At 41.5% G+C, this 23,336-nt stretch overlaps 1 protein-coding gene across 1 annotated transcript; it reads left to right on the top strand.

Annotated features, from left to right (window-relative positions):
- The first annotated feature begins 1,579 nt into the window (after nt 1–1,579).
- On the top strand, nt 1,580–21,168 carry LOC110505769 (striatin-3). The gene is made up of 16 exons (XM_021585198.3): nt 1,580–2,149; nt 9,219–9,322; nt 9,510–9,583; nt 9,695–9,776; nt 10,057–10,233; nt 10,513–10,648; nt 11,101–11,242; nt 14,044–14,180; nt 16,754–16,929; nt 17,051–17,098; nt 17,254–17,375; nt 17,575–17,742; nt 17,865–18,005; nt 18,286–18,393; nt 19,289–19,375; nt 19,517–21,168. The coding sequence occupies exons 1-16, from the start codon at nt 1,901–1,903 to the stop codon at nt 19,684–19,686; spliced, it is 2,121 nt and encodes a 706-aa protein (XP_021440873.2). The 5' UTR covers nt 1,580–1,900; the 3' UTR covers nt 19,687–21,168.
- Nucleotides 21,169–23,336: the final 2,168 nt, after the last annotated feature.

The following is a 23,336-nucleotide window of genomic DNA, read 5'->3' as shown; positions in this document are numbered from 1 at the left end:
TTTCCACAGATTCTCGATTGGATTCAGGTCTGGACTTGGCCATTCTAACACCTGGACATGTTTATTTTTGAACCATTCCATTGTAGATTTTGCTTTATGTTTTGGATCATTGTCTTGTTGGAAGACAAATCTCCATCCCAATCTCAGGTCTTTTGCAGACTCCATCAGGTTTTCTTCCAGAATGGTCCTGTATTTGGCTCCATCCATCTTCCCATCAATTTTAACCATCTTCCCTGTCCCTGCTGAAGAAAAGCAGGCCCAAACCATGATGCTGCCACCACCATGTTTGACAGTGGGGATGGTGTGTTCAGGGTGTGAGCTGTGTTGCTTTTACGCCAAACATAACGTTTTGCATTGTTGCCAAAAAGTTCCATTTTGGTTTCATCTGACCAGAGCACCTTCTTCCACATGTTTGGTGTGTCTCCCAGGTGGCTTGTGGCAAACTTTAAACGACACTTTTTATGGATATCTTTAAGAAATGGCTTTCTTCTTGCCACTCTTCCATAAAGGCCAGATTTGTGCAATATACAGACTGATTGTTGTCCTATGGACAGAGTCTCCCACCTCAGCTGTAGATCTCTGCAGTTCATCCAGAGTGATCATGGGCCACTTGGCTGCATCTCTGATCAGTCTTCTCCTTGTATGAGCTGAAAGTTTAGAGGGACGGCCAGGTCTTGGTAGATTTGCAGTGGTCTGATACTCCTTCCATTTCAATATTATCGCTTGCACAGTGCTCCTTGGGATGTTTAAAGCTTGGGAAATCTTTTTGTATCCAAATCCGGCTTTAAACTTCTTCACAACAGTATCTCGGACCTGCCTGGTGTGTTCCTTGTTCTTCATGATGCTCTCTGCGCTTTTAACGGACCTCTGAGACTATCACAGTGCAGGTGCATTTATACGGAGACTTGATTACACACAGGTGGATTGTATTTATCATCATTAGTCATTTAGGTCAACATTGGATCATTCAGAGATCCTCACTGAACTTCTGGAGAGAGTTTGCTGCACTGAAAGTAAAGGGGCTGAATAATTTTGCACGCCCAATTTTTCAGTTTTTGATTTGTTAAAAAAGTTTGAAATATCCAATAAATGTCGTTCCACTTCATGATTGTGTCCCACTTGTTGTTGATTCTTCACAAAAAAAATACAGTTTTATATCTTTATGTTTGAAGCCTGAAATGTGGCAAAAGGTCGCAAAGTTCAAGGGGGCCGAATACTTTCAGGGCACTGTATATCCAATTCAGCAAAGTCAGGACGACTATGGTCAAGCTTTGAATGCATTCAGTCAAGCTTGAATACTATTCGGCTACTCACCCTAAACCAACAACGTTTCAGATGCAAGTCAGATCTTGATGAGTCTGACAAGATACACATAAACAATATACTCAGGAACACTCAACAATGAGCAGAGAGAGGTCCATGGTGCTGGAAAGAAGGCTCCCTGAGAGTCCCAGGCCTGCCATGCAAACACCTGATTGTTTGTTTTGTATTAAGATATATTTTTCTAATAATTGTTATATTATTTCCCTGGTTCACATTATTTGTCTGTGGTGTAACTGTGCTAACGGCACACATGCCCATGCTCCTGTATTTGGATCATTGAGCTGCTTTGGATGACAGGAAAAAATAAAAAGGTGAGCATGTCCCATCATGCAGTGCGGGCCAATTCTTCCTCACCCCCGCAGTAAGTAGAATAGACTCTCATATCCAAGGATCGGACTAATGGCGGTCGTCAAATCAGTACACTGAGAGCAAGTTCAAAACATAGCCCTGTCTCACTACAGTCGCCGAGGAATTTCAGGGAAAGGCATCGTCAAATCCATACGGGAATACTGAACTGAAAGGGGGAGGGGGGCGAAATCAAGCAGCAAATTGTGCTGGGACTTTCCTCTTCTTAAAAATGGATGAACACCCCGGCGGAGGAGGAGTTGGAATGGCCGCCCCAAGACCTCAGCAACAACCGCAGGGGAATAACAACGCTAATCCCCAAATCGGTGGTGGAGGTGGCTCAGGGATGGGGCAGCAGCATGACGAGATGCCACGGCCACAGCAGTATACCATCCCCGGTATTCTGCATTATATCCAGCACGAATGGGCCAGATTCGAAATGGAGAGAGCTCATTGGGAAGTGGAAAGGGCCGAACTTCAGGTAGCAAGCTAACTTGGTTAACGTTACCTTAGCTAACTAAATAAACACTATATTGAGCAACAATGCATTTTGCCTGGATAGTGTGCAACATTTGTTTTACACCCTTTGCATACAGTGGCCATGCTTCGATAGATAAACGTCTACTGTAGTTTGTCCGCCCAACTGGATTATGTTAGTTATCAATTACCACCACCAGCTAGCTAGCTAGTCACGGATAACAGGTAACGTTAAATAGCTAACGTTAGCTTAGCACACAGCAGGATGGCAAGCTATGTCACTCTTTTTTTCTTTTCTTTTTACAGTGGAACATCGGGTTGATGTGTTTACAATGTCTTACACGTGATTTTATTAATAATGTTGACTCTTGTTGTTGTAGTATTCCTACAGTAGTTTCAATTTAGAGTCGTTGAACTACAGAATGATCTAATCAAACCACTGACAGTCAACTAATCTCCGAGACTAGGAGCCATTTTGGTTTGGTCATTATGGCGACGACTTGGCTGGGTCTTCTTGAGTCACGTTAGGTAACCATCAATCTTGAATAGGAATAAATCCCATCTTATTGATCATATCAGTTGTGCAATATTTTTAACAAATATATTTTTAAAGTTTATTTCAAACAAATCGAAAATCCCATAGCCTGATGCCAGTCAGATGGCTCGTGCCTGTTAGCAAGCTAACGTCAACAAAGCCAGCTGTCAAGGCCCCACAGTCTGACAGTGGCTATGCACTTTACGATCGAACGGTGAAAAAACTATCTGTGGCTTTAGACTTAGCTAGTTTGCTATCTAGCTACATTACTTTTATAGTTTTTTGTTTCACGGTCCCATCTTGGCTAGGAATGATTTCTTATTTTTGTGCGTTTTATTTTGCTAGGTTTTGTTATAACAAGCTTATGACATCAGCTAAGTGGTAATTCTGTTTTGTAGAATGCAGAGGTTAAAGGGAATGTTGGTTCAGTTTTATGATTGTAATAATAATGTGGAATGTGTTGAAATGCCTGGGACAGAGCGTAGAGTACTGCTTTGTTTGAACACAACCCATACCAGGCCAGGTGAGGTGGAGGCATATGATAGATAATTGTCTTGTCAACATAAAGTAGTAAGTAGCCTATGACCTGCCTAATTTGGCAGAACCATATGCTGTTATATTGTTACACTTTTTTATTGATAAAACAATATGAATCAGTGTATGCTTTCTGAACTTCTGTCTTGGTCACAGTATTTAAATTTTAAATTAATGAAGCAAGCTGACAGCCTAGATTATTTTGGTCAGCTGCACCTTTCCTATTGTTTGAGTTGCTTTGCTGTCCAGCCACACCACTCAAGCAGTTAGCCTTGTTAGCACAAATCACTTCAATGTCCACAGCAGTCACATCAGGCCTGGAAGTATCTGGGTTAAATCAGGCTTTATAGGTCACTGAGACATCCAGGGCATATTATGAACCATTGTTATGTGCTCTGTTCTTCCTTTGCCCTGGCTGTAGAAGACAGACAGAGAAATGGTAGACTGACATGGCCCTTTCTATTCAGAATCTGGCTTGGAAATAAAATGTTTATTAACACACAGAGGCAGTGATTGTTCTATCAGGTTTTATTTTTGATATGTTGATGCTGAGTATTTAAACACCACAATGAAGGTTTGACAGGATTATGTTATCCAACTGATAACATGCTGTTCTCTCTTGATGAAATTGAAATCACTAACTCAATGTAGGCCTATATTCATACCTTAGTACACTGACTGCACACACAGAAATAATGTATTATTCACGCCATTCTTTCATTGTGCTTGATTTGGTGGGTGATGTATTTTTCCACTGTGCGCAGGTGTTTCCTCAGGATGTGTATGAGCCAGGTGGTGCACAACTATGTCAGCATTCTATCCTTAAAGCATCAGTGTTAATTAGTAGTACAGTGCCGTTTTCTTCCATAGTTCTTTCTTGGTTATACATAACATCTATAAGTAGACACGCTGAAAATAGCTGTTCTACTTAATGGACTACCTCAGCTCCTAAAAACGGTGCAAACTGTGTATACATTTGACAGTTTCAGAATTGTCTGATAATAAGGTATTATTTTTAGGCCAGCGTTGTGAAACCTAGATTGTTGAAAATATGAGTTCACTGACTTATGTTTATTTGTTGTTTATTGAAGCAAGATAGCTTTTATACACAAAAACACAAACAAGAAGACAGACAGGCAAATTCAAAATACAGCCCTAAATGTATCCAAATGTGTGAATAGGCCTAAGCGGTGTTCCTTTGCAGTGAAGTGGTAGGTATATGATACGTTGGGGACAACAAAGCTCCAAAAGGCGGCAATGTCTATTCCTGTTCCAATACAGCCCATTCCTTTGTCAGCATGTTAACTTGGGTCTGTGAGCTCACTCTGTGTCCCCAGTCTGACCATTACACATCTCAACACTGTGACCTCACACATACATAGCAGCTAGGCCTGTACTGGCTTTGCTAGCTGCACTGGGATTGGTTGGAGGTGGTATCTGAAGTGTGGTCCTTCGGGCAGTGGGGATTCCCAAAGTGGTTTTAGCAGTAGTGCTGTAACATCTAAATTCTGATTATAGTTGAGATTTGATCTCTGATTAGTCTACTGTATTTGTAACTATGCCTGCCATGCTCCTATCAGAGACATTGAAAAGTGAGGTTAACAAATAGACTAATTAGTATGCTCTCTTAGATTTTAGCTGTATATTAAATCTACACATACAGTGATATTTATTTGAAGAACGTTGTAGCCAGCTGTATCTGCAGAGCTAGTAGCATGCTTGTGTAACAGACTACTCTGTCCCCTGGCTGTTGAGTTGGTTCCAGTGTGTACACAGCTGTTCGTTCAGCTGAAACCTTCCTTCTCCCTCTAGCTAACATTGACTGGCCAGACCTCCCATGCTTATGGTAATAGCAAGACGTTCATTTAGCCCTTGGACTTGCTTACCAAGGAAGCAGGCAAAAGGAAGAGAATATCGTACACAAAATATTACTGTTCTGTTTAAGAGACCTGATCTCAGTTGACTGACGTGAATCCTATTGTTAAAATTGACTCCAGTTCTCCCATGTTTTCCTGTAGAGAGTTAAATCCCCTACTCCTTCTCTCCTTGAATGTGGACTCAATTATGTCTTATCTTATTACTGTGAGGGAGTGACTGGACCAGGTGAGTCAATGGTTCAGATCCACCATAGTGTTTTCTTTGCTGATATGATCTAATACCAGAGAGCAAAGCAACTGTTATGTAAGGTGGCCCAAGATCTGGAGTCACTATGTCAGAGCCAGGGCACAACACTTTCTCAGTCTCCATGACTACTGAATTGAAATCGGTCTCCAGTTTACCTGTCAATTTAAAACTAGGTATGGGCACCCAACAGTCAAGAGAGGGGTTTTTAGGGGCAGCTGCCTAATATTCTATATAGGTGCAGGAGCTCAAGCAGTAGAACATTTGCGGTGCTGGTACTCTGCTTCCATGAGCTCCTGTCCAAGTCGAGCACTGCCCCTGCAGTCAAGGGGCGGCTGACTAAAAATACCCCATGCCTGCTACCCTTTAAACGGCATTGGGTTTCACAGCTGCTCAGTACTCCCTAGCAGTACAGAGTTGAGCAGGAGAAGAGGGCCAGCTAAATAGTTCTGTATGAACTGAACACCCCTACAGGGGTGATGGTGCTAGAGAGGCCTGTGTTACAACCTGGGCCTGCTGCTCTGCTGATCTGAGGATAGTCAGACACACTGCTAATTGGAGTCCTACCCTGACCCGCCAGGTCTATACCAAGATTCCCCCAATTCATCTGTGCCTTATAGCTTTTTGTTAGTTTAGCTCCATTTTTACATCCACAGTGACTTTTAGAGAGACATTTTAAATATCTAGGGTAAATGTTGTACAGCCGTGGTCACCAACCGGTTGATCACAAACAACTGGTTGATCTCCAAATCAAATTTTATTAGTCATCAAATTTCATTAGTCAAATGCACCAAATACATTTCACCTTAAAGTGAAATGCTTGCTTACGACCCCCTAACCAACAATGCAGTTAAAAAAAAAAAAAAAATATATATATATATATATATATATATATATATATATATATATATATATATATATATATATATATATATATATATATATATATATATATATATATATATATATATATATATTATACTTTTATTTCTTATTCATAATATATATATATACGAATAAGAAATAAAAGTAACAAGTAATTAAAGAACAGCAGTAAAATAACAATAACGAGACTATATAGAGGGGGGTACAGAGTAGAGGTCGACCGATTATGATTTTTCAACACCGATACCGATTATTGGAGGACCAAAAAAGCCTATACCGATTAATCGGCCGATTTAAAATAATAATAATACAATATTTGTAATAATGACAATTACAACAATACTGAATTAACACTTATTTTAACACCATATAAAACATCAATACAATCAATTTAGCCTCAAATAAATAATGAAACATGTTCAATTTGGTTTAAATAATGCAAAAACAAAGTGTTGGAGAAGAAAGTAATATGTGCCATGTAAAAATGTGTGCCATGTAAAATATGTGCCATGTAAAAAAGCTAATGTTTAAGTTCCTTGCTCAGAACATGAGAACATATGAAAGTTGGTGGTTCCTTTTAACATGAGACTTCAATATTCCAAGGTAAGAGGTTTTAGGTTGTAGTTAATATAGTATTTATAGGACTATTTCTCTCTATACCATTTGTATTTCATATACCATCCCTAAGTCTAAATATTCTTGTTACATTGCACAACCTTCAATGTATGTAATAATTACATACAATTCTGGCAAATTAGTTTGCAATGAGCCAGGCAGCCCAAACTGTTGCATATACCCTGACTCTGCGTGCAATGAACGCAAGAGAAATGACACAATTTCACCTGGTTAATATTGCCTGCTAAACTGGATTAGTAGTTATAACTAGTGATTACGATTGATTGTTTTTTATAAAATAAGTTTCATGCTAGCTAGCAATTTACCTTGGCTTCTACTGCATTCGCCTAACAGGCACGCTACTCGTGGAGTGCATTGGTTAGAGCGTTGGATTAGTTAACTGTGCGGTTGCAAGATTGGAACCCTGAGCTGACAAGGTGAAAATCTGTCGTTCTGCTCCTGAACAAGGCAGTTAACTCACAGTTCCTAGGCAGTCATTGAAAATAAGAATGTGTTCTTAACTGACTTGCCTAGTGAAAAAAAATATATATATATAGATATTTTTTTTAAACGGAAATCGGCGCCCAAAAATACCGATTTCCGACTTGTTATGAAAACTTGAAATCGGCCCTAATTAATCGGCCATTCCAATTAATCGGATCGACCTCTAGTACACTGGTTAGTCGAGGTAATATGTACATGTAGATAGAGTTATAAAAGTTGATAACAACAGAGAGTAGCAGCGGTGTAAAAGGGGTGGGGCAATGCAAATAGTCTGGGTAGCCATTTGATTAGATGTTCAGGAGTCTTATGGCTTGGGGGAAGAAGCTGTTTAGAAGCCTCTTGGACCTAGACATGGCGCTCCGGTACCGCTTGCCGTGCGGTAGCAGAGAGAACAGTCTGACTAGGGTGGCTGGAGTCTTTGACAATTTTTAGGGCCTTCCTCACCGCCTGGTATAGAGGTCCTGGATGGCAGGAAGCTTGGCCCCAGTGATGTACTGGGCCGTTCGCACTACCCTCTGTAGTGCCTCTGCGGTTGGAGGCTGAGCAATTGCCATACCTGGCAGGGACGCAACCAATCAGGATGCTCTCAATGGTGCAGCTGTAGAACCTTTTGAGGATCTGAGGACCCATGCCAAATGTTTTGTCTACTAATGGGGAATAGGTTTTGTTGTGCCATCTTCACAACGGTCCACAATCATTTCCTTTGTCTTGAACACGTTGAGGGAGAGACAAAGGAGATGATTGTGGACTACAGGAAAAAGACGACCGAGCACGCCCCCATTCTCATCGGCAGGGCTCTAGTGGAGCAGGTTGAGAGTTTCAAGTTCCTTGGTGTCCACTTCACCAACAAACTAACATGGTTCAAGGCATTCTTAGTCCATCACCAAACATTTCTGTTGAAAAGCCACTGATAAAAGCATAAAGGCTTGCTCTTCTTTTTTCTTTGTTTTGTGCGGTTGGTGGTAGATGCACTTAATTCAGAAGCCCCGTGCACCGGGTAGGCAAAGTGTTCCTGTTTTTAACCATTTTAATTTTCTCCGCCTACCCGGTGGACCAGGAGATCTGTGGCTAAGTCCAGTGCACTTACTGCGCTGGCTAATCGGATAGCACAAATCACTGTGCCTACTTACAGCTTCCATGACCCCGGCCACAGCAAAGTTAGTTAGTAGCCTACGTGAGATTTCATAACATTTAAAACCATAACCAGTGAGAGACTGTCAAAGAATACAGCCAAGAGCTGCTGTTTGTATGAGTGAGTTCATGTTTTAAGTTTTATTCAGCACTGTCAATAGTTTTTATTCAACACAATTACAAAACATTAAATGCACTTCTCTACTTCCACTCGCACTGCAATGAGTGAGTAAGTAGCCAAGTGTATCGATAGCCTTGCGTTTGGTTATTATTAGCTATTTTAATATCGAGGAGCATTTCCCTTTCTCTAGTCATAGAAACAACATGAATTTGTGCTGAGGCAGATGCTGCGCCACTCGAGTTTCGCCATAAGGTGGAAGACTGTCTCTCCTCTCTGGTCAATCACCGGTGGAAAGGAAGGAGAGAGCAGGGACTGAGGTGGACCCTCTGCTGTTCTCCATCTGCTGCGACTAATGCCATGTTCAAGACAACTGGGAACTCTGAAAATAATAGATCCGACTGGGAATTTTTTGAATGGAATATGAGAACAAGAAGAAGAGTGTGGTAGTACTAGGTGCTGAAGTTGTTGCTGCCTCTGAAACAGATCTGATGTTAAATTATTCAGTAGTGTTTGATACACCACAAAATATTACTTTTAATGTGTAGTGCTTTCAAAATTGAGAATATAATGTTGACTTTATTGGCAGATCCTAAACGTATTTCTTTTTGTTCTTCTCGTTTCTTTCAGGCTCGAATAGCATTCCTACAAGGAGAAAGGAAGGGTCAAGAAAATTTAAAGAATGATCTAGTTCGAAGAATAAAGATGTTAGAATATGCATTAAAGCAAGAAAGGTGAGTGTATACCTATTACCTAATCATTTTTTACATGAGTCCATATAAGGCCCATTTCAATCTTAGTCTCATTTACCTCAATGCCTGACATTTATACATTGCCTGTAAATGTTGTGCATAACTGCAAAGTATGCTTTATTATCTCATCACATTTACTAATCTCTTTACTTTGTCTTTACTCTACTAGAGCAAAATACCATAAATTAAAATATGGAACAGAATTAAATCAAGGTGAAGTTAAGATGCCCAGCTTTGAATCAGGTACGGACCTCCCCTCTCTGAACTGCAATCAACTTAATGATGAGTAATAGAATATGTTGACGTACAGCTAGCTATACAGCGGTTTCATTAACGTTTCTATGGTGTTTACAGAAGATACCAAAGACACAGAGGTCCCTGCTGTACCTCAGAATAGTCAGCTGACGTGGAAACAGGGCAGACAACTCCTCAGACAGTGAGTACTCTACAGACAGCACACGCGGTTTACAGGGCCTCTCATGCAGCTAACACACTTACTTATCGATCAAGATGAATTCCCATCCGGGCCTGCATCTCAGAATAGGAGTGCTGATCTAGGATAAAGTCCTACTTGTCTATGCCATTTTATTCCTTATGATCTAAAAGGTCAAACTGATCCTAGAGCAGCACTCCAACTCTGAGACGCTTTAGGAATACGTGCCCAGGCTTACTTAGTTAGCTAAGTCATTTTTATGTGTAATTTTCTGTCCCAACAGATATCTTCAGGAAGTAGGTTACACGGACACAATACTAGATGTGCGGTCTCAGAGAGTGCGTTCGTTACTGGGCCTGTCCGGCTCAGAGCAGAATGGCTCAGTGGAAAACAGGAACCTGGATCAGATCCTCAATGGAGGGGAGTCTCCAGCCAAACGAAAGGGACAAGATATGAAAAGGTAGGTAGGTAGGCCTCATCTGATCCTGCATACTGCCACTGACTTCAGTGAAGGTCTGAAGGAATTGGTGTTATCTAACTGACACAATGTTGTTCACTTTTCCTGGCGACTTCCCAGATAGCAGATTTCTGATTGATTCTGTACATTCTGCCTCTGTGCTCAGAACCGTCTACTCTGAATAGCATTAGATGCATCATCCAGACCTGTGCCATGTATGTGAATAATCAAATCATCCACAGTGATGAATTGCTCTAAATAGTTTTCTACCTGTTTTACTAGGAATCCAGGAGATGTTCTGGAAACATTTAACTTCTTAGAAAACGCAGAGGACAGTGATGAAGATGATGATGAGGAGGGAGACCTGATGGAGGATATAGACAGTGGCAAACACACAATAAAAAAGCATAAGATAAAGGTGAAAACCTCTTCGCTACAGATGATTACATCTGGTCATAAGTGAAAAGACCATTCCTAATGTTGTTCTAAATGTACTGCCGCTGTCATCTCTGTGTAAATGGTTGTAATAATGGCTTATTAAGACCAAAGCGGTGCTCTTGACATTAGACTAGTATCTTCAGACCTGATTCTAAATGTTGATATTCCTCAAGAGAGAACCTTTAAATGCCTGCTGTGTTAAAGAAGTCAACACAAGTAAATTGGTACAAGAGCATATGGAACGAACATACCAAGTACTCGTCTCCTAAAATCGAATATGGAAATTAAAAGTATTGTAAAATATACTTTTATTTTACAAGTATTGTAAGTTTTTATTTTATTTTTTAAATTCAAGTATTGTATTAAACTCTATATCTGATAATCCCACTGTGTTAGACCTGGTGACTGACTGTATGTTTGTCCTCTGTCCAGGTTGGGAACGAGGGCCTGGCCTCTGACCTTCCAGATGACCCCGACACAGAGGAGGCTCTGAAGGAGTTTGACTTCCTGGTGAATTCCGAGGATGGAGAGGGAGCAGGGGAGGCCCGGAGTTCAGGGGACGGGACCGAATGGGGTAAGAGGATATCAGATATCTAACTCACTAGCTGCTGACAGCTAACTTATAGATGTAAAGTCCTCTATTTAGGGGACCTGCATGGTTCTGGTACCAGTTCTGACCGTCATTTTCAATAATAAAATATGTGGACACTAGATCGAAATGTCTTGCATTGAGCGATAGCCCTTGTTCCCACTGACAGAGTATGTTTTCTGAGCCTGTGTGGCATAGGATGTGAAATCTGAAACCACTTGAAGCTGGGATGTCCCTCCTACCATTTAATTTGCTCTTCTGACCGTTCATCAACTCCTGGCTGAAGACAGCCACTGACATGTCTGCAATCATTACATTGTTGCATAGCAGGAGAGAGTGCTTTCATCATGGTAGCACATTCAGGGATCGATTTATAGCCATTCATCTACAATAATTAATTGATTTTTAAACAAACACTTTGTTTGTTATAGATGGATAATATTAATATGAGATGAAAGGCAAGTTCCTAAGAAGTTCAGGAAGCTAGAGCTCGGTGCGATTTTCACAGCAATAGCGGCAGACGTTTTGACCAAGTGAGACCTTCAGAAAGTATGCTCATTTTTCTCTAACACTAAAATACAAATATGTATTTTACAGTTATACGGAAGGTTAGTCATTTTATCATTTGATAATGCTATATTTTGAAAGCATATGTCATTTCAAGTCTTATTCATACAGTTTAGTTGAATAGGAAAACATCAATACTGTATTTCATATTTCTATCATTTGTACTGTGTACATGAGCTTGTGTCCTCAGAAGTGACTACACCTCAGCAGTTAATAACTATTTTTACAGGAAAGGTGAGATTGTAACCTTTCTTTGAGTATGCAGCATTACTAGTTATTGTTTATGGCCCTCTCATGATAAATAATAACTTTTTGGGATTATGTAGATGACATTTACAATGACATGTAGTTAGATTAAACTCCCTAGAGTTGTTTGCCATACCGGTGTGTCAGTCTAAGCTACATAACAAAAATATCCCCATCAAATTCTGTCAGTTTAAACTAGAGGTCTCAGATATTTTTGCAACGGATGTGTCTCAATCCACCGCATCCGGCAGTGTTGCACTTCCACATCTGTGGTAAAAGGTGGCAGAGCCAAAGAGGTGTTTGTCACACCATGAGATATCCCAAAAATCGCTCTTCTAAAGAAATTGTCTGTAGCGTAAGTACGGTTTGACGTACAAGCGAATGGGAACCCACTGTGGAAGAGGAGATTCTCACGAACACGTGTTTTGCTCTCCGACCACCACAAGTGTCACACAACTTGTCTGAAGGTAACCAGTACAAGTCTTAAAAAACAAATGAAGGTATGAAGGTAGTTTTGTGCATACCCCAAGAAAGGGTTAAATGTGTGTTAATAAAAAAAAAGTTAAACCAATTTTTTAAATCCTAGATGTTTCTTATGAAGTGTTTTTTGACTGTCCTTTTTGCCATGTATGAATGTGTTATTCAATCCCTTTCTATCGGGTTTATTAGTAAAGGCCCAAATTTAAATATATTTTTTTATATACCTAAAGGGGTCCTAAAATTCCAAATCAAATAGCCTAATCATACATAGTATGACCATCTTAAAACAATTCCATATGTCAGTTTAGCACCCCCCACCCCAACTTCTCAGACTCAGAATTGACTGGTTATACCCCATTTTGCACAATGTCCATTTGGCATAAATGCGCCAAGTCTAATTTGTTAACCTATATGGGTGTTGGGTAGAAGATCTGTGGTCTGTGTGTGTGTTAGGTAGAGGATACATGTTTATGTGTGGGCCAGTGGTAGATATAATTGAACTGGGGTGGGGGGTTATTCTAATCTGCAGCAAGAAAGGCCCACCCTGTGGAATCTCAATTGCACCAATGCTGCGTCAGCATTCCTCCTCACTTGTGCACAGGATATTCTGAGCCCTCCCCTGGCCCTGCCACACACACCTCACTGCTGCTGCATGCCCTGTTCTAATCACAGACTCTAGGGTCAGTCACAGTACCCTCAGGCAGCATTACTCTCAGCACAATGCTCCACAGTGGCTGAAAGGGTTGCGTACAGAGCACCAGTCAGGCTCATTAGTCATGAAATGAACCCTGTCCTATACAGTGCTGGTTTATTTGTTTTAGTTTTTGTGCAGAGGCCTAACCCGTGTCATTGCTTCTCCTTGTTAAAGCTGCAATATGTATTTTTTGGGGCGACCTGACTAAATTCACATAAAATTGTATGTTATAGATCTGTCATGCTCATTGATAGCCAGGCTAAGAAGCAGTAGGTATGTTCTTTGTGCGCTAGTTCTATGCTTCCAGTTTTTAGACCGGGTTAAGTTTAATTTTTGCACCTTTTCGGTTTTGTACATCAGCTGAAAATATAATATTTTGAGGTTATGTAAAATATATTTCATAGTATTTTAGATGGTACAATAATTTCCTACACTATACTTGCTTGTTTTGTCACAAACTGAAATTAAGCAAACTATTAGAATTTTAGCAATCAGGAAATGGCGGAGCAATTTCTGCGTAGTGCATCTTCAGTGTTAGTCTGTTCAGGAAATGTTGTTTCATTGCACGCATCAACATTTTTTGCTCAGGCTTTGACGTCAACCCAGGGGAATACTTCACTTTCTACTAGTGTTTAACATGGCAAGACAATATTTTAGCAGCTTAGTGTGTGCTGCAGTCTTTCCCATTTAGGTGAATGTTTTAGCACCCTGCTGAGAATCTTTGGTTACCAAGCATCTCTGTCTAGGTGTGGCCTGTATGGTGTTTAATAAAACCACCTCCTCTCCGTCCTGTTCTTAGCCGAGCCCTTACCGTTTCCCTCAGGCGGGGGCAAGTCCTTTATCATGGGCTCTGATGACGTGTTGGAGAGTGTCCTGGGACTGGGAGACCTAGCTGACCTCACTGTCTCCAATGACGACGCCGACTACAGCTATGACGTAAGCACCACGATTCCCACCTGTCATCCTTGAACACTGAACACCCCCCTGTTCCTCCCCACCCTCTCCTGAACACCCCCCTGCACATCTCTCTCCTGAACGCCCCCCTTCCCCTCCCCACCCTTTCCTGAACACCCCCTGCCCCTCCCCACCCTCTCCTGAACACCTCCCTGCCCCTCCCCACCCTCTTATGAACACCTCCCTGCCCTTCTATCTCCTCAATCACCCTTGAACCCCTCCCTTCTCTATCTCTTTCTCATTCAATTCAATGAAATTTGCTTTATTGGCATGACGTAACAATGTACGTATTGCCAAAGCTTATTTTGGATATTTACAATATTAAGATAAGAATCAAAATTGTCAACAGGACAACAGTAACAACAATAACCAATGGTCAAAATAACCATACATTGAACAATAACCATACAGTAGAGGACATGTGCAGGTTGATTGGTCTGTCAGACACTGTCCCTCATCTAATGGCAGGCAGCAATGTAGTGCGCTGCCAACCCACAGCTCTCTGCATCCTCCCCCAACAGGGCGGGTAGCCTATTTTCATCAGAGGTCTTTGAAACATTGAATCATTCCCTGAGATCTGGATTTTCTCTGGAAAATCATTATTTTAGCCTTTTTGGGGTTTACTGCCAGGGCCCATGTCTGGCAGTACTGCTGTAGCAGGTCCAGGCTCTGCTGTAGGCCATGGTGCTGTGTATGACAGCAGACATAGGTCGTCTGCGAAGAGTAGGCATTTAACCTCTGAATTGTGGAGACTAACACCAGGGGCTGAGGATTTTTCTAGAATAGTGGCAATTTGTTGACGTAAATATTGAAGAGTGCAGGGCTCAGATTGCAACCCTGGCGAAGGCCCTGCCCTGGTTAAAGAATTCAGTTATTTTCTTGACAATTTTAATGCTGCACGTATGGCCAGTATACATTTGATTTAATTATGTCATATGTTTTACCTCCTACACCACTTTCAATAACTTCGTAGAACAGTCCTTCCTGTATGCCAAATAGAATCAAATGCTTTTTGGAAGTCGATAAAGCAAGCGTATATTTTAGTATTATTTTGGTGGACATGTTTATCTATCAGGGTGTGTAGGTTGTAAATATGTTTTGGTATAAATCCAATTTGGCTTTTACTCAAGACATTGTGCTTATTAAGGAAGTTTAGAACTCATACATTTATAATACTACAGAAAACCTTCCCCAGGTTACTGTTCACACAAATGCCTCTGGAATTGTTTGGGTCAAATTTGTCTCCGTTCTTAAAGATTGGGGTTATGAGTCCTTGATTCCAGATGTCAGGGAAATAACCTACACTCAGGATCAAATTAAACAGTTTTAATATAGCCAATTGAAATTTTGCACTAGTGAGTTTGAGCATCTCATTTAGGATGCCATCAGGTCCGCATGCTTTTTTTAAATTTGAGGGCCTGAAGTTTCTTATAGAGCTGCTAGTCTGATTTTGATTGTCCTTCATAGCTTTTTCTAATCCATTCAGCTTCTCTTGAATTTGGCATTGCTCTGCGTTTGTGTCAATTTGAACGGTGTTGTAAAATGGGTTGTCCATATGTCACCATTTTGTATCACTAATTCCTCTTGTTTCGATTTATTTATTTTTTTTCTCCAATTTTTCCATAACTTGTTTGTTTGGACTCCTCAATTACTGTCAGCTGCTTGCTGTTGTACTGTGCTTTTTTGGTTCTAAGTGTACGTTTATAGAGTTTAAGTCTCACAGTAATGGCGTAATTCAACATTATTTGGGTCTCTGTGCTTTTGGTTCGATAGTGTTTTTTGGTTCGATCGTGGGTTTTTTTCTGCATCAAACCAGTTGTCGTCTATAGTCGTTTTTGTTTTGTTTTTTACAAATTTCAGTTGTGCTTATTTTGACGTGTGTGTATGAGTTGATGTTTTTTACTGCTAGATTGATGCCTTCTTTACTGTGAGTGAATGTGGTGTCCAGAAAGTTATCTAAGAGTTTCTGGATATTTTGGTTACAGGTTGCTTTCTGGTATTCTTCTGTGCTGTTTTGGGCCCATCTGTATGAGTTTCTGATGTTGTACAGCTTACTAAGGTTTGAATGTGTGGTTGTTTCCATGTCTGTTCTTTTGAGGAACATCGTAATTTGGCTGTGATCAGACAGAGGTGTTAGTGGCTTGACAGTGAATGAGCTGAGAAAGAAAGGGTCAATGTCTGTGCTGTGGCCAAGAGGTGAGCAGTAGGTGAATCTCCCCAAATAGTCCCCCCGTAACCTACCGTTGACAAAGTACAGACCCAGGCTTCTACAGAGCTGCAACTTGTTCTGTCTTCTCTTTCTCGCTCTCCTTTCTCTAATTTCTCTATCTCTCTCTATAACTATAACAAGGCGTTGAGAGGGGGAATGTTCTTGCTTTGACAGTTGGTCAGAATCATCACAAGTCATTGGGAAGTGGAAGGGCATACAGCCCTCCAGTAGTTCTAGTGCAGTCTATTCCCCCCTTGCTAACTCGCCACCAAGCTGTCTCCATTTTTCACTCCACACTTGTTTAAAGTTGCCCTTCTCTTCCCCTGTCCGGTCTATCTATTTTTAGCTGCCAGCCAATAAGGACACGTTCAGGAAGACGTGGAATCCCAAGTACACCCTGCGCAGCCACTTTGACGGGGTCAGGGCTCTGGCCTTCCATCCTGTAGAGCCTGTCCTGGTCACCGTGTCTGAGGACAACACCCTCAAACTGTGGAACCTGCAGAAGACTGTGCCTGCCAAAAAGTAAACACACACTTGTTTACATGGTTGGATTATCTTGTCATTATGGAATTATAGAACGTATCATTAGATTAAATGGGTCTGAAAACCCTTTTTAAAGAATTGTTTGTTTCCTCTTCTTTAGAAGTGCCTCTTTTGATGTGGAGCCTATTTACACATTCAGAGCTCATGTGTAAGTATCTAATTACCAGAAGGTGCCGTGGTAAAAAAAAAAGACAACCTAATAGGATAAAGCTGTAATCAATCAATATAACGGTTTTGCATTTGGGTTTTTCTCACTGTATAATAATGTTGTAAATTATTAAAAGTCCCCTTTCCTCTTCTCAGGGGGCCTGTGCTGTCCCTGGCTATGACTTCCAGTGGAGAGCAGTGTTACAGTGGAGGGATTGACCACACAATACAGTGCTGGAACATCCCCAGCTCCAACGTGGACCCTTATGACACCTACGGTAAGGTTGGCACATTTAGCATGGCCAGTATTCTGTCTCCTCCTTGACCACAGTAACAGAAGTCAGGAATACTTTCATTCATCTGTCATATTATTGGAATTGACTAGTAGACTTTCTCTTCACTTTATTCCAATCACGTCATTGAGTAATCACGGAGCTGTTTGTCCACCCTTATTGAATGGGTATGACTGTCCCTCAGACCCCAGTGTCCTGGCTGGAACCTGGCTGGGCCACACAGACGCTGTGTGGGGGCTGGCCTACAGCGGGATCAAGAACCGCCTGCTGTCCTGCTCTGCAGATGGAACCGTCAAGCTGTGGAACCCCCAGGAGAAGAACCCATGCATCAGCACTTACAATGCAGAGAAAGGTAGGAACGCTGTTATCCACATGGACATGACAATGGCACTTGTCTGTGTGGCCAAGGTCAGAGAGAGTACTGGTGTAAAAGCCTCTTTAACTGACAGGTGTCTCTGTCTGTGTGTACGATAGAGCACGGCATCCCCACTGCGGTGGACTACAACGGCTGTGACCCCGCCCACATGGTGGCGTCCTTCAACACGGGCAACGCTGTGATCTATGACCTGGAGACGTCACAGACCGCTGTGGTGTTCGCTGGTCAGGGGGAGAGCAGTAAGTCTACAATTTAGACTAGAACCCTAATTCTAACCTAGTCCAAACCCTAGCCTGGAGCCTTATTTAACATACTAGCGATGCTAACCCTAAGCTCTGTGGTAGGACTGGGGATCTTTTAAATACTGCATTCTGCTATTTGTTGTTGTTCTCCTGTGACCATGCTAGATATATGATATATCCTCCTAGAGAAGAAGTAAACAGTTTTAACTGTCTGTCTTCATTCCAGATGGTGTATTAATAGTGAGTTGTGTTGACCCATCCTCTCCTCTGTTTTCAGCTCTGCCTGCAGCCAACCACATCAACAAGGTAGTGAGTCACCCCACCCTGCCGGTCACCATCACGGCCCACGAGGACAGGAACATCAAGTTCTTTGACAATAAATCGGGTAAGTGGGCAGGAGGGGACACTGTTTAGCTAGTTACTCTCACTGTTATGTCTCTGTCTGCCATATCTCTGTACTGACTGTTACGTCTGCCTGTCTGTCTGCCATATCTCTTTATGGACTGATGTGTCTGTCTGCCATATCTCTGTACTGACTGTTACGTCTGCCTGTCTGTCTGCCATATCTCTGTACTGACTTGTTATGTCTGTCTGCCATATCTCTGTACTGACTTATCTCTGTACTGACTGTTACATCTCTGTCTGCCATATCTCTGTACTGACTTGTTACGTCTGTCTGCCATATCTCTGTACTGACTTGTTACATCTCTGTCTGCCATATCTCTGTACTGACTTGTTACATCTCTGTCTGCCATATCTCTGTACTGACTTGTTACATCTGTCTGCCATATCTCTGTACTGACTTGTTACAACTCTGTCTGCCATATCTCTGTACTGACTTGTTACGTCTGTCTGCCATATCTCTGTACTGACTTATCTCTGTACTGACTTATGTCTGTCTTCCATATCTCTGTACTGTCTGCCATATCTGTCTGCCATATCTCTGTACTGACTTATCTCTGTACTGACTGTTACATCTCTGTCTGCCATATCTCTGTACTGACTGTTACATCTCTGTCTGCCATATCTCTGTACTGACTGTTACATCTCTGTCTGCCATATCTCTGTACTGACTTGTTACATCTCTGTCTGCCATATCTCTGTACTGACTTGTTACGTCTCTGTCTGCAATATCTCTTTATGGACTGATGTGTCTGCCTGCCTGCCATATCTCTTTATGGACTGATGTGTCTGCCTGCCTACCATATCTCTTTATGGACTGATGTGTCTGCCTGCCTGCCATATCTCTGTACTGACTGTTATGTCTGCCTGTCGTGTAGGTAAAGTGATCCATGCGATGGTGGCCCACCTGGATGCTGTTACCAGCCTGGCTGTGGACCCCAACGGGATCTACCTGATGTCAGGAAGTAAGTACAAGCAACACTACTGCTCACTCGCACTGTAGCAAAACGTTTTGTATGGACAAGAAGTCTTTTTTTTGAGTTCAGGTAGCTAGTACCTCTGTTTCTAAATGTTTTCTCCCTACTGAACACATTCCTCCTCCGTAGGCCACGACTGCTCTATCCGTCTGTGGAACCTGGACAGTAAGACCTGTGTGCAGGAGATCACTGCCCACCGCAAGAAGTCTGACGAGTCCATCTATGACGTTGCCTTCCACCCATCAAAGGCATACATAGCAAGTGCCGGGGCCGACGCCCTGGCCAAAGTGTTTGTGTAGTAGACCTGTGCTGCTCTGCCAGGTTGAGTGGGTAGACACCGAGAGAAAGAATGGACTGCTTCACTGCCTTGTTTAATAAGAGTAGCATTTTATGACACTACATTGAAGCTGCCTCCCTCCACCCCATCCATGTTGAACTCAACACTTGACAGAAACCAGGTGCCAAGGGGACTTATGCCAGGCGTGGTGGTGGAGAAGCGCCCAATCAGTTTTATCCTGTTTTCAAACTAAAACAACAACATTTACCTGTAATTTACTGTAAGTCTAAAAAGCTGGAGTAAAACAAACTAGTGTATGTAGCCTTTTTGACTGGGTTTCAGCTGAGCTAATATCTGTTCTGTCGGTATAGTTCAGTGGCCGAGGGACAATTGAGATTTCACCTGATTCATACTACAGGGCTGACCCCTCACCATACAGGGCTGACCCCTCACCATACAGGGCTGGCTCTGATATTTTATTTTCATCACGGTTTCAGTAACTATGGTGGATTTGTAACCAGTTCAGCTCGGTTTTGTTTGGCTTGCTAGTGTGAAAAGGGTATTTAACAGGACATGGCCACAGCCCCTGGTGGGCCGACTGGGAGACCCTGCGGCGTCAGTTCAGTTCACACTAAACATGAATCAGGCGTGAAATATAGTCAGTCAACTTCACACTTTAGCATTAGTTTCATGACATTTTTGTGTAAAAAAATATAGTTTTTATAATCCTTTTTATATAAATAAAGTCTGTCGTAACAGCACTGAAAATTATGTATAAAAAAAAAGGGAATATTTATTCCCGGTCTGAACCCTCCTTCACAACTCATTATGTCCCCCACAACCATCATCTTACGGTTCCCCCGTCACTGAAAACACTCAGTGATCTCGCCCTTCCTAACCCAAGGATGTGATCTCTGACATTGCTTTTACTGGCTTTGTCACATGAGTAAAGACTGTAGGACAAAGAAGCACAGTTCATGGCTTCCTGAGAGAGCGCTCTTTTCAAATAAACTGCATCATCCTATCACTATGTGATATTTTGTACACCTTACTGTATTTGAGTTTATTTATCGCAGGTTATTAGACATCTTTATGCTATAAATCAGTGCTTTGAAGCAAGCATGGGGTGTAACCATTTTATTTTTCTTAATTTTGTTTTAAGTGATTGGAATAGCAAACATAAGATTAATCACGACTCAGTCTTTTGTTTGATTGTACTTTTCTATTTTATCCTGCAAAACTATTTTATGTTCAAACATGCTACAATTTCTGGTGTAACTAAATGCTTTTGTTTGTGTAATGCATGATAAATACAATAGTCTTTTTTCTAGTCTTCCAAAAAAAGGTTCTGGTCAGTTTGCGAGTTTTGATGAGTTTTGTAAGGTTTTTGATTTACAAACTATGAATCAGCAGATTTTAAAGATTGTACCACATAGCAAAATGAAACTGTTGAAAAATAATGTATATAAAATGTCTATAATAAATATTAAATGGTGTACCTGTACATAGTCTGTTTTTGTTTAATGCATGCAATCTTGTTTTGTTGGAATAATTGTGAGTGCAAGATAAACAAAAATCTATTGAAAAGATGCATGAAAAATGGCTTTATTGAAAGAAATTATAGTAATAAATATAGAATCATACAAAAAATCCCAAATCCCTTTACTTAAAGTACAGGTCAACATGCAAATGTTCTGAAGGTATGATGTACAGTATACAAAATAAACTGGAAGCCATATCAAGCTGAGAAGTGATACCGGTTTATATTAGTGTATTGTTGACGAGGCTGAAAGAGAAAGAATACCTTGCTCATCACTAACCGATCTATAGGTATATACACTATACATGCAAAAGTATGTAGACACCCCTTCAAATGAGTGGATTCGGCTATTTCAGCCACACCAACTGGTGTATAAAATCAAGCAAACAGCCATGCAATCATTGGCAGTAGAATGACCTTACTGAAGAGCTAAGTGACTTTCAGCATGGCACTGTAATAGGATGCCACCTTTCCAACAAGTCAGTTTGTAAATTTGCTGCCCTGTTCTACTGTGAGTGAAGGTATTGTGAAGTGAAAATGTCTAAGAGCAACAACGACTCAGCCGCGAAGTTGTAGGCCACACAAGCTCACAGAACGGGACCGCCAAGTGCTGTAGCGTGTAAAAATCGTCTGTCCTCGGTTGCAACACTCACTACCGAGTTCCAAACTGCCTATGGAAGCAAGGTCAGCACAAGACCTGTTCGTCATGAGCTTCATGAAATGGGTTTCCGTGGCCGAGCAAGATCACCATGTGCAATGTGTCGGCTGGAGTGGTGTAAAGCTCACTGCCATTGGACTCTGGAGCAGTGGAAACGCGTTCTCTGGAGTGACATCACGCTTCACCATCTGGCAGTCTGACGGACTAATCTGGGTTTGGAGGATGCCAGGAGAACACTACCTGGCCCAAATATTCCTCTCATTCCTCTAGAATCCATTTCTTCTTTGAATGGGAAATACTATTGTACACTGGTTGTATAGTATCCACATCCATCATGTGGTACTATGTGTATACTAACAATACAAGGCAGAAAGGACCTGTGTTCGTGTCGCATCCCAGGCACGCCATCTCTTTGATGGCTTACCTCACATCTTTGGGTTGAGTGAAGTTAGTCAGGAAGAATTCTGTCTGAAGGGTGTCACTGGAAAGACAAGAGCACTGTACATACTCAGAATTCTGTCAAAGGCTTTTATTGACAATTACATGAAGTTGATGCAAAGAGTCAATATTTGCAGTGTTGACCCTTATTTTTCAAGACCTTTGCAATCTGCCCTGGCATGCTGTCAATTAACTTCTGGGCCACATCCTGACTGATCAATGCTTGAAGTTTGTCAGAATTTGTGGGTTTTTGTTTGTCCACCCACCTCTTGAGGATTGACCACAAGTTCTCAATGGGATTAAGGTCTGGGGATTTTCCTGGCCATGGACCCAAAATATCGATGTTTTGTTCCCCGAGCAACTTAGTTATCACTTTTGCCTTATGACAAGGTGTTCCATCATGCTGGAAAAGGCATTATTCGTCACCAAACTGTTCCTGGATGGTTGGGAGAAGTTGCTCTCGGAGGATGTGTTGGTACCATTCTTTATTCAGGGCTGTGTTCTTAGGCAAAATTGTGAGTGAGCCCACTCCCTTGGCTGAGAAGCGACCCCACACATGAATGGTCTCAGGATGCTTTACTGTTGGCATGACACGTGTCATGACGTTGGCCTGGGGGTAGGTTTATGACAGTTATAAATATCTCTTCCCCCCTTTTTTCCTCGCTCTACCCTGCTGATGTTACTGTTGCAAACCCCTTTGGTTAACATAGAGATTCTGGGAACAACAGAAGGTGGGGGGGAAATGAACTATATTCTGGTAATCCGACCATTTGAACATATATGGTGGTACTTAATGAATATGATGTCAGTTCGGTTGTCATCTGAGATATTCGCATCAATGATAAGATGACAAACTCTACAGTGGAAAGTCTACACATCAGAGTTATCGGATTCACATGGAATTGTTGTTCAATTTAAATGTTTGAATATGAAATTATTTGGGATGGGATGAAATGTGATTTTAGCTTCTAAAATGTGAGATTTGGGTTTTCATAAGGTAGGTCTTTGCTCAATCAGTGGCCCGCCCCTGTGAAGA

This window comes from Oncorhynchus mykiss, chromosome 25 (genome assembly GCF_057628025.1).
Source record: "Oncorhynchus mykiss isolate SJ-2025 chromosome 25, ASM5762802v1, whole genome shotgun sequence".
Taxonomy (NCBI): Eukaryota; Metazoa; Chordata; class Actinopteri; order Salmoniformes; family Salmonidae; genus Oncorhynchus; species Oncorhynchus mykiss.
Note: the sequence above shows the minus strand (reverse complement) of the source record. Positions and strands in the feature narration are given on the sequence as shown.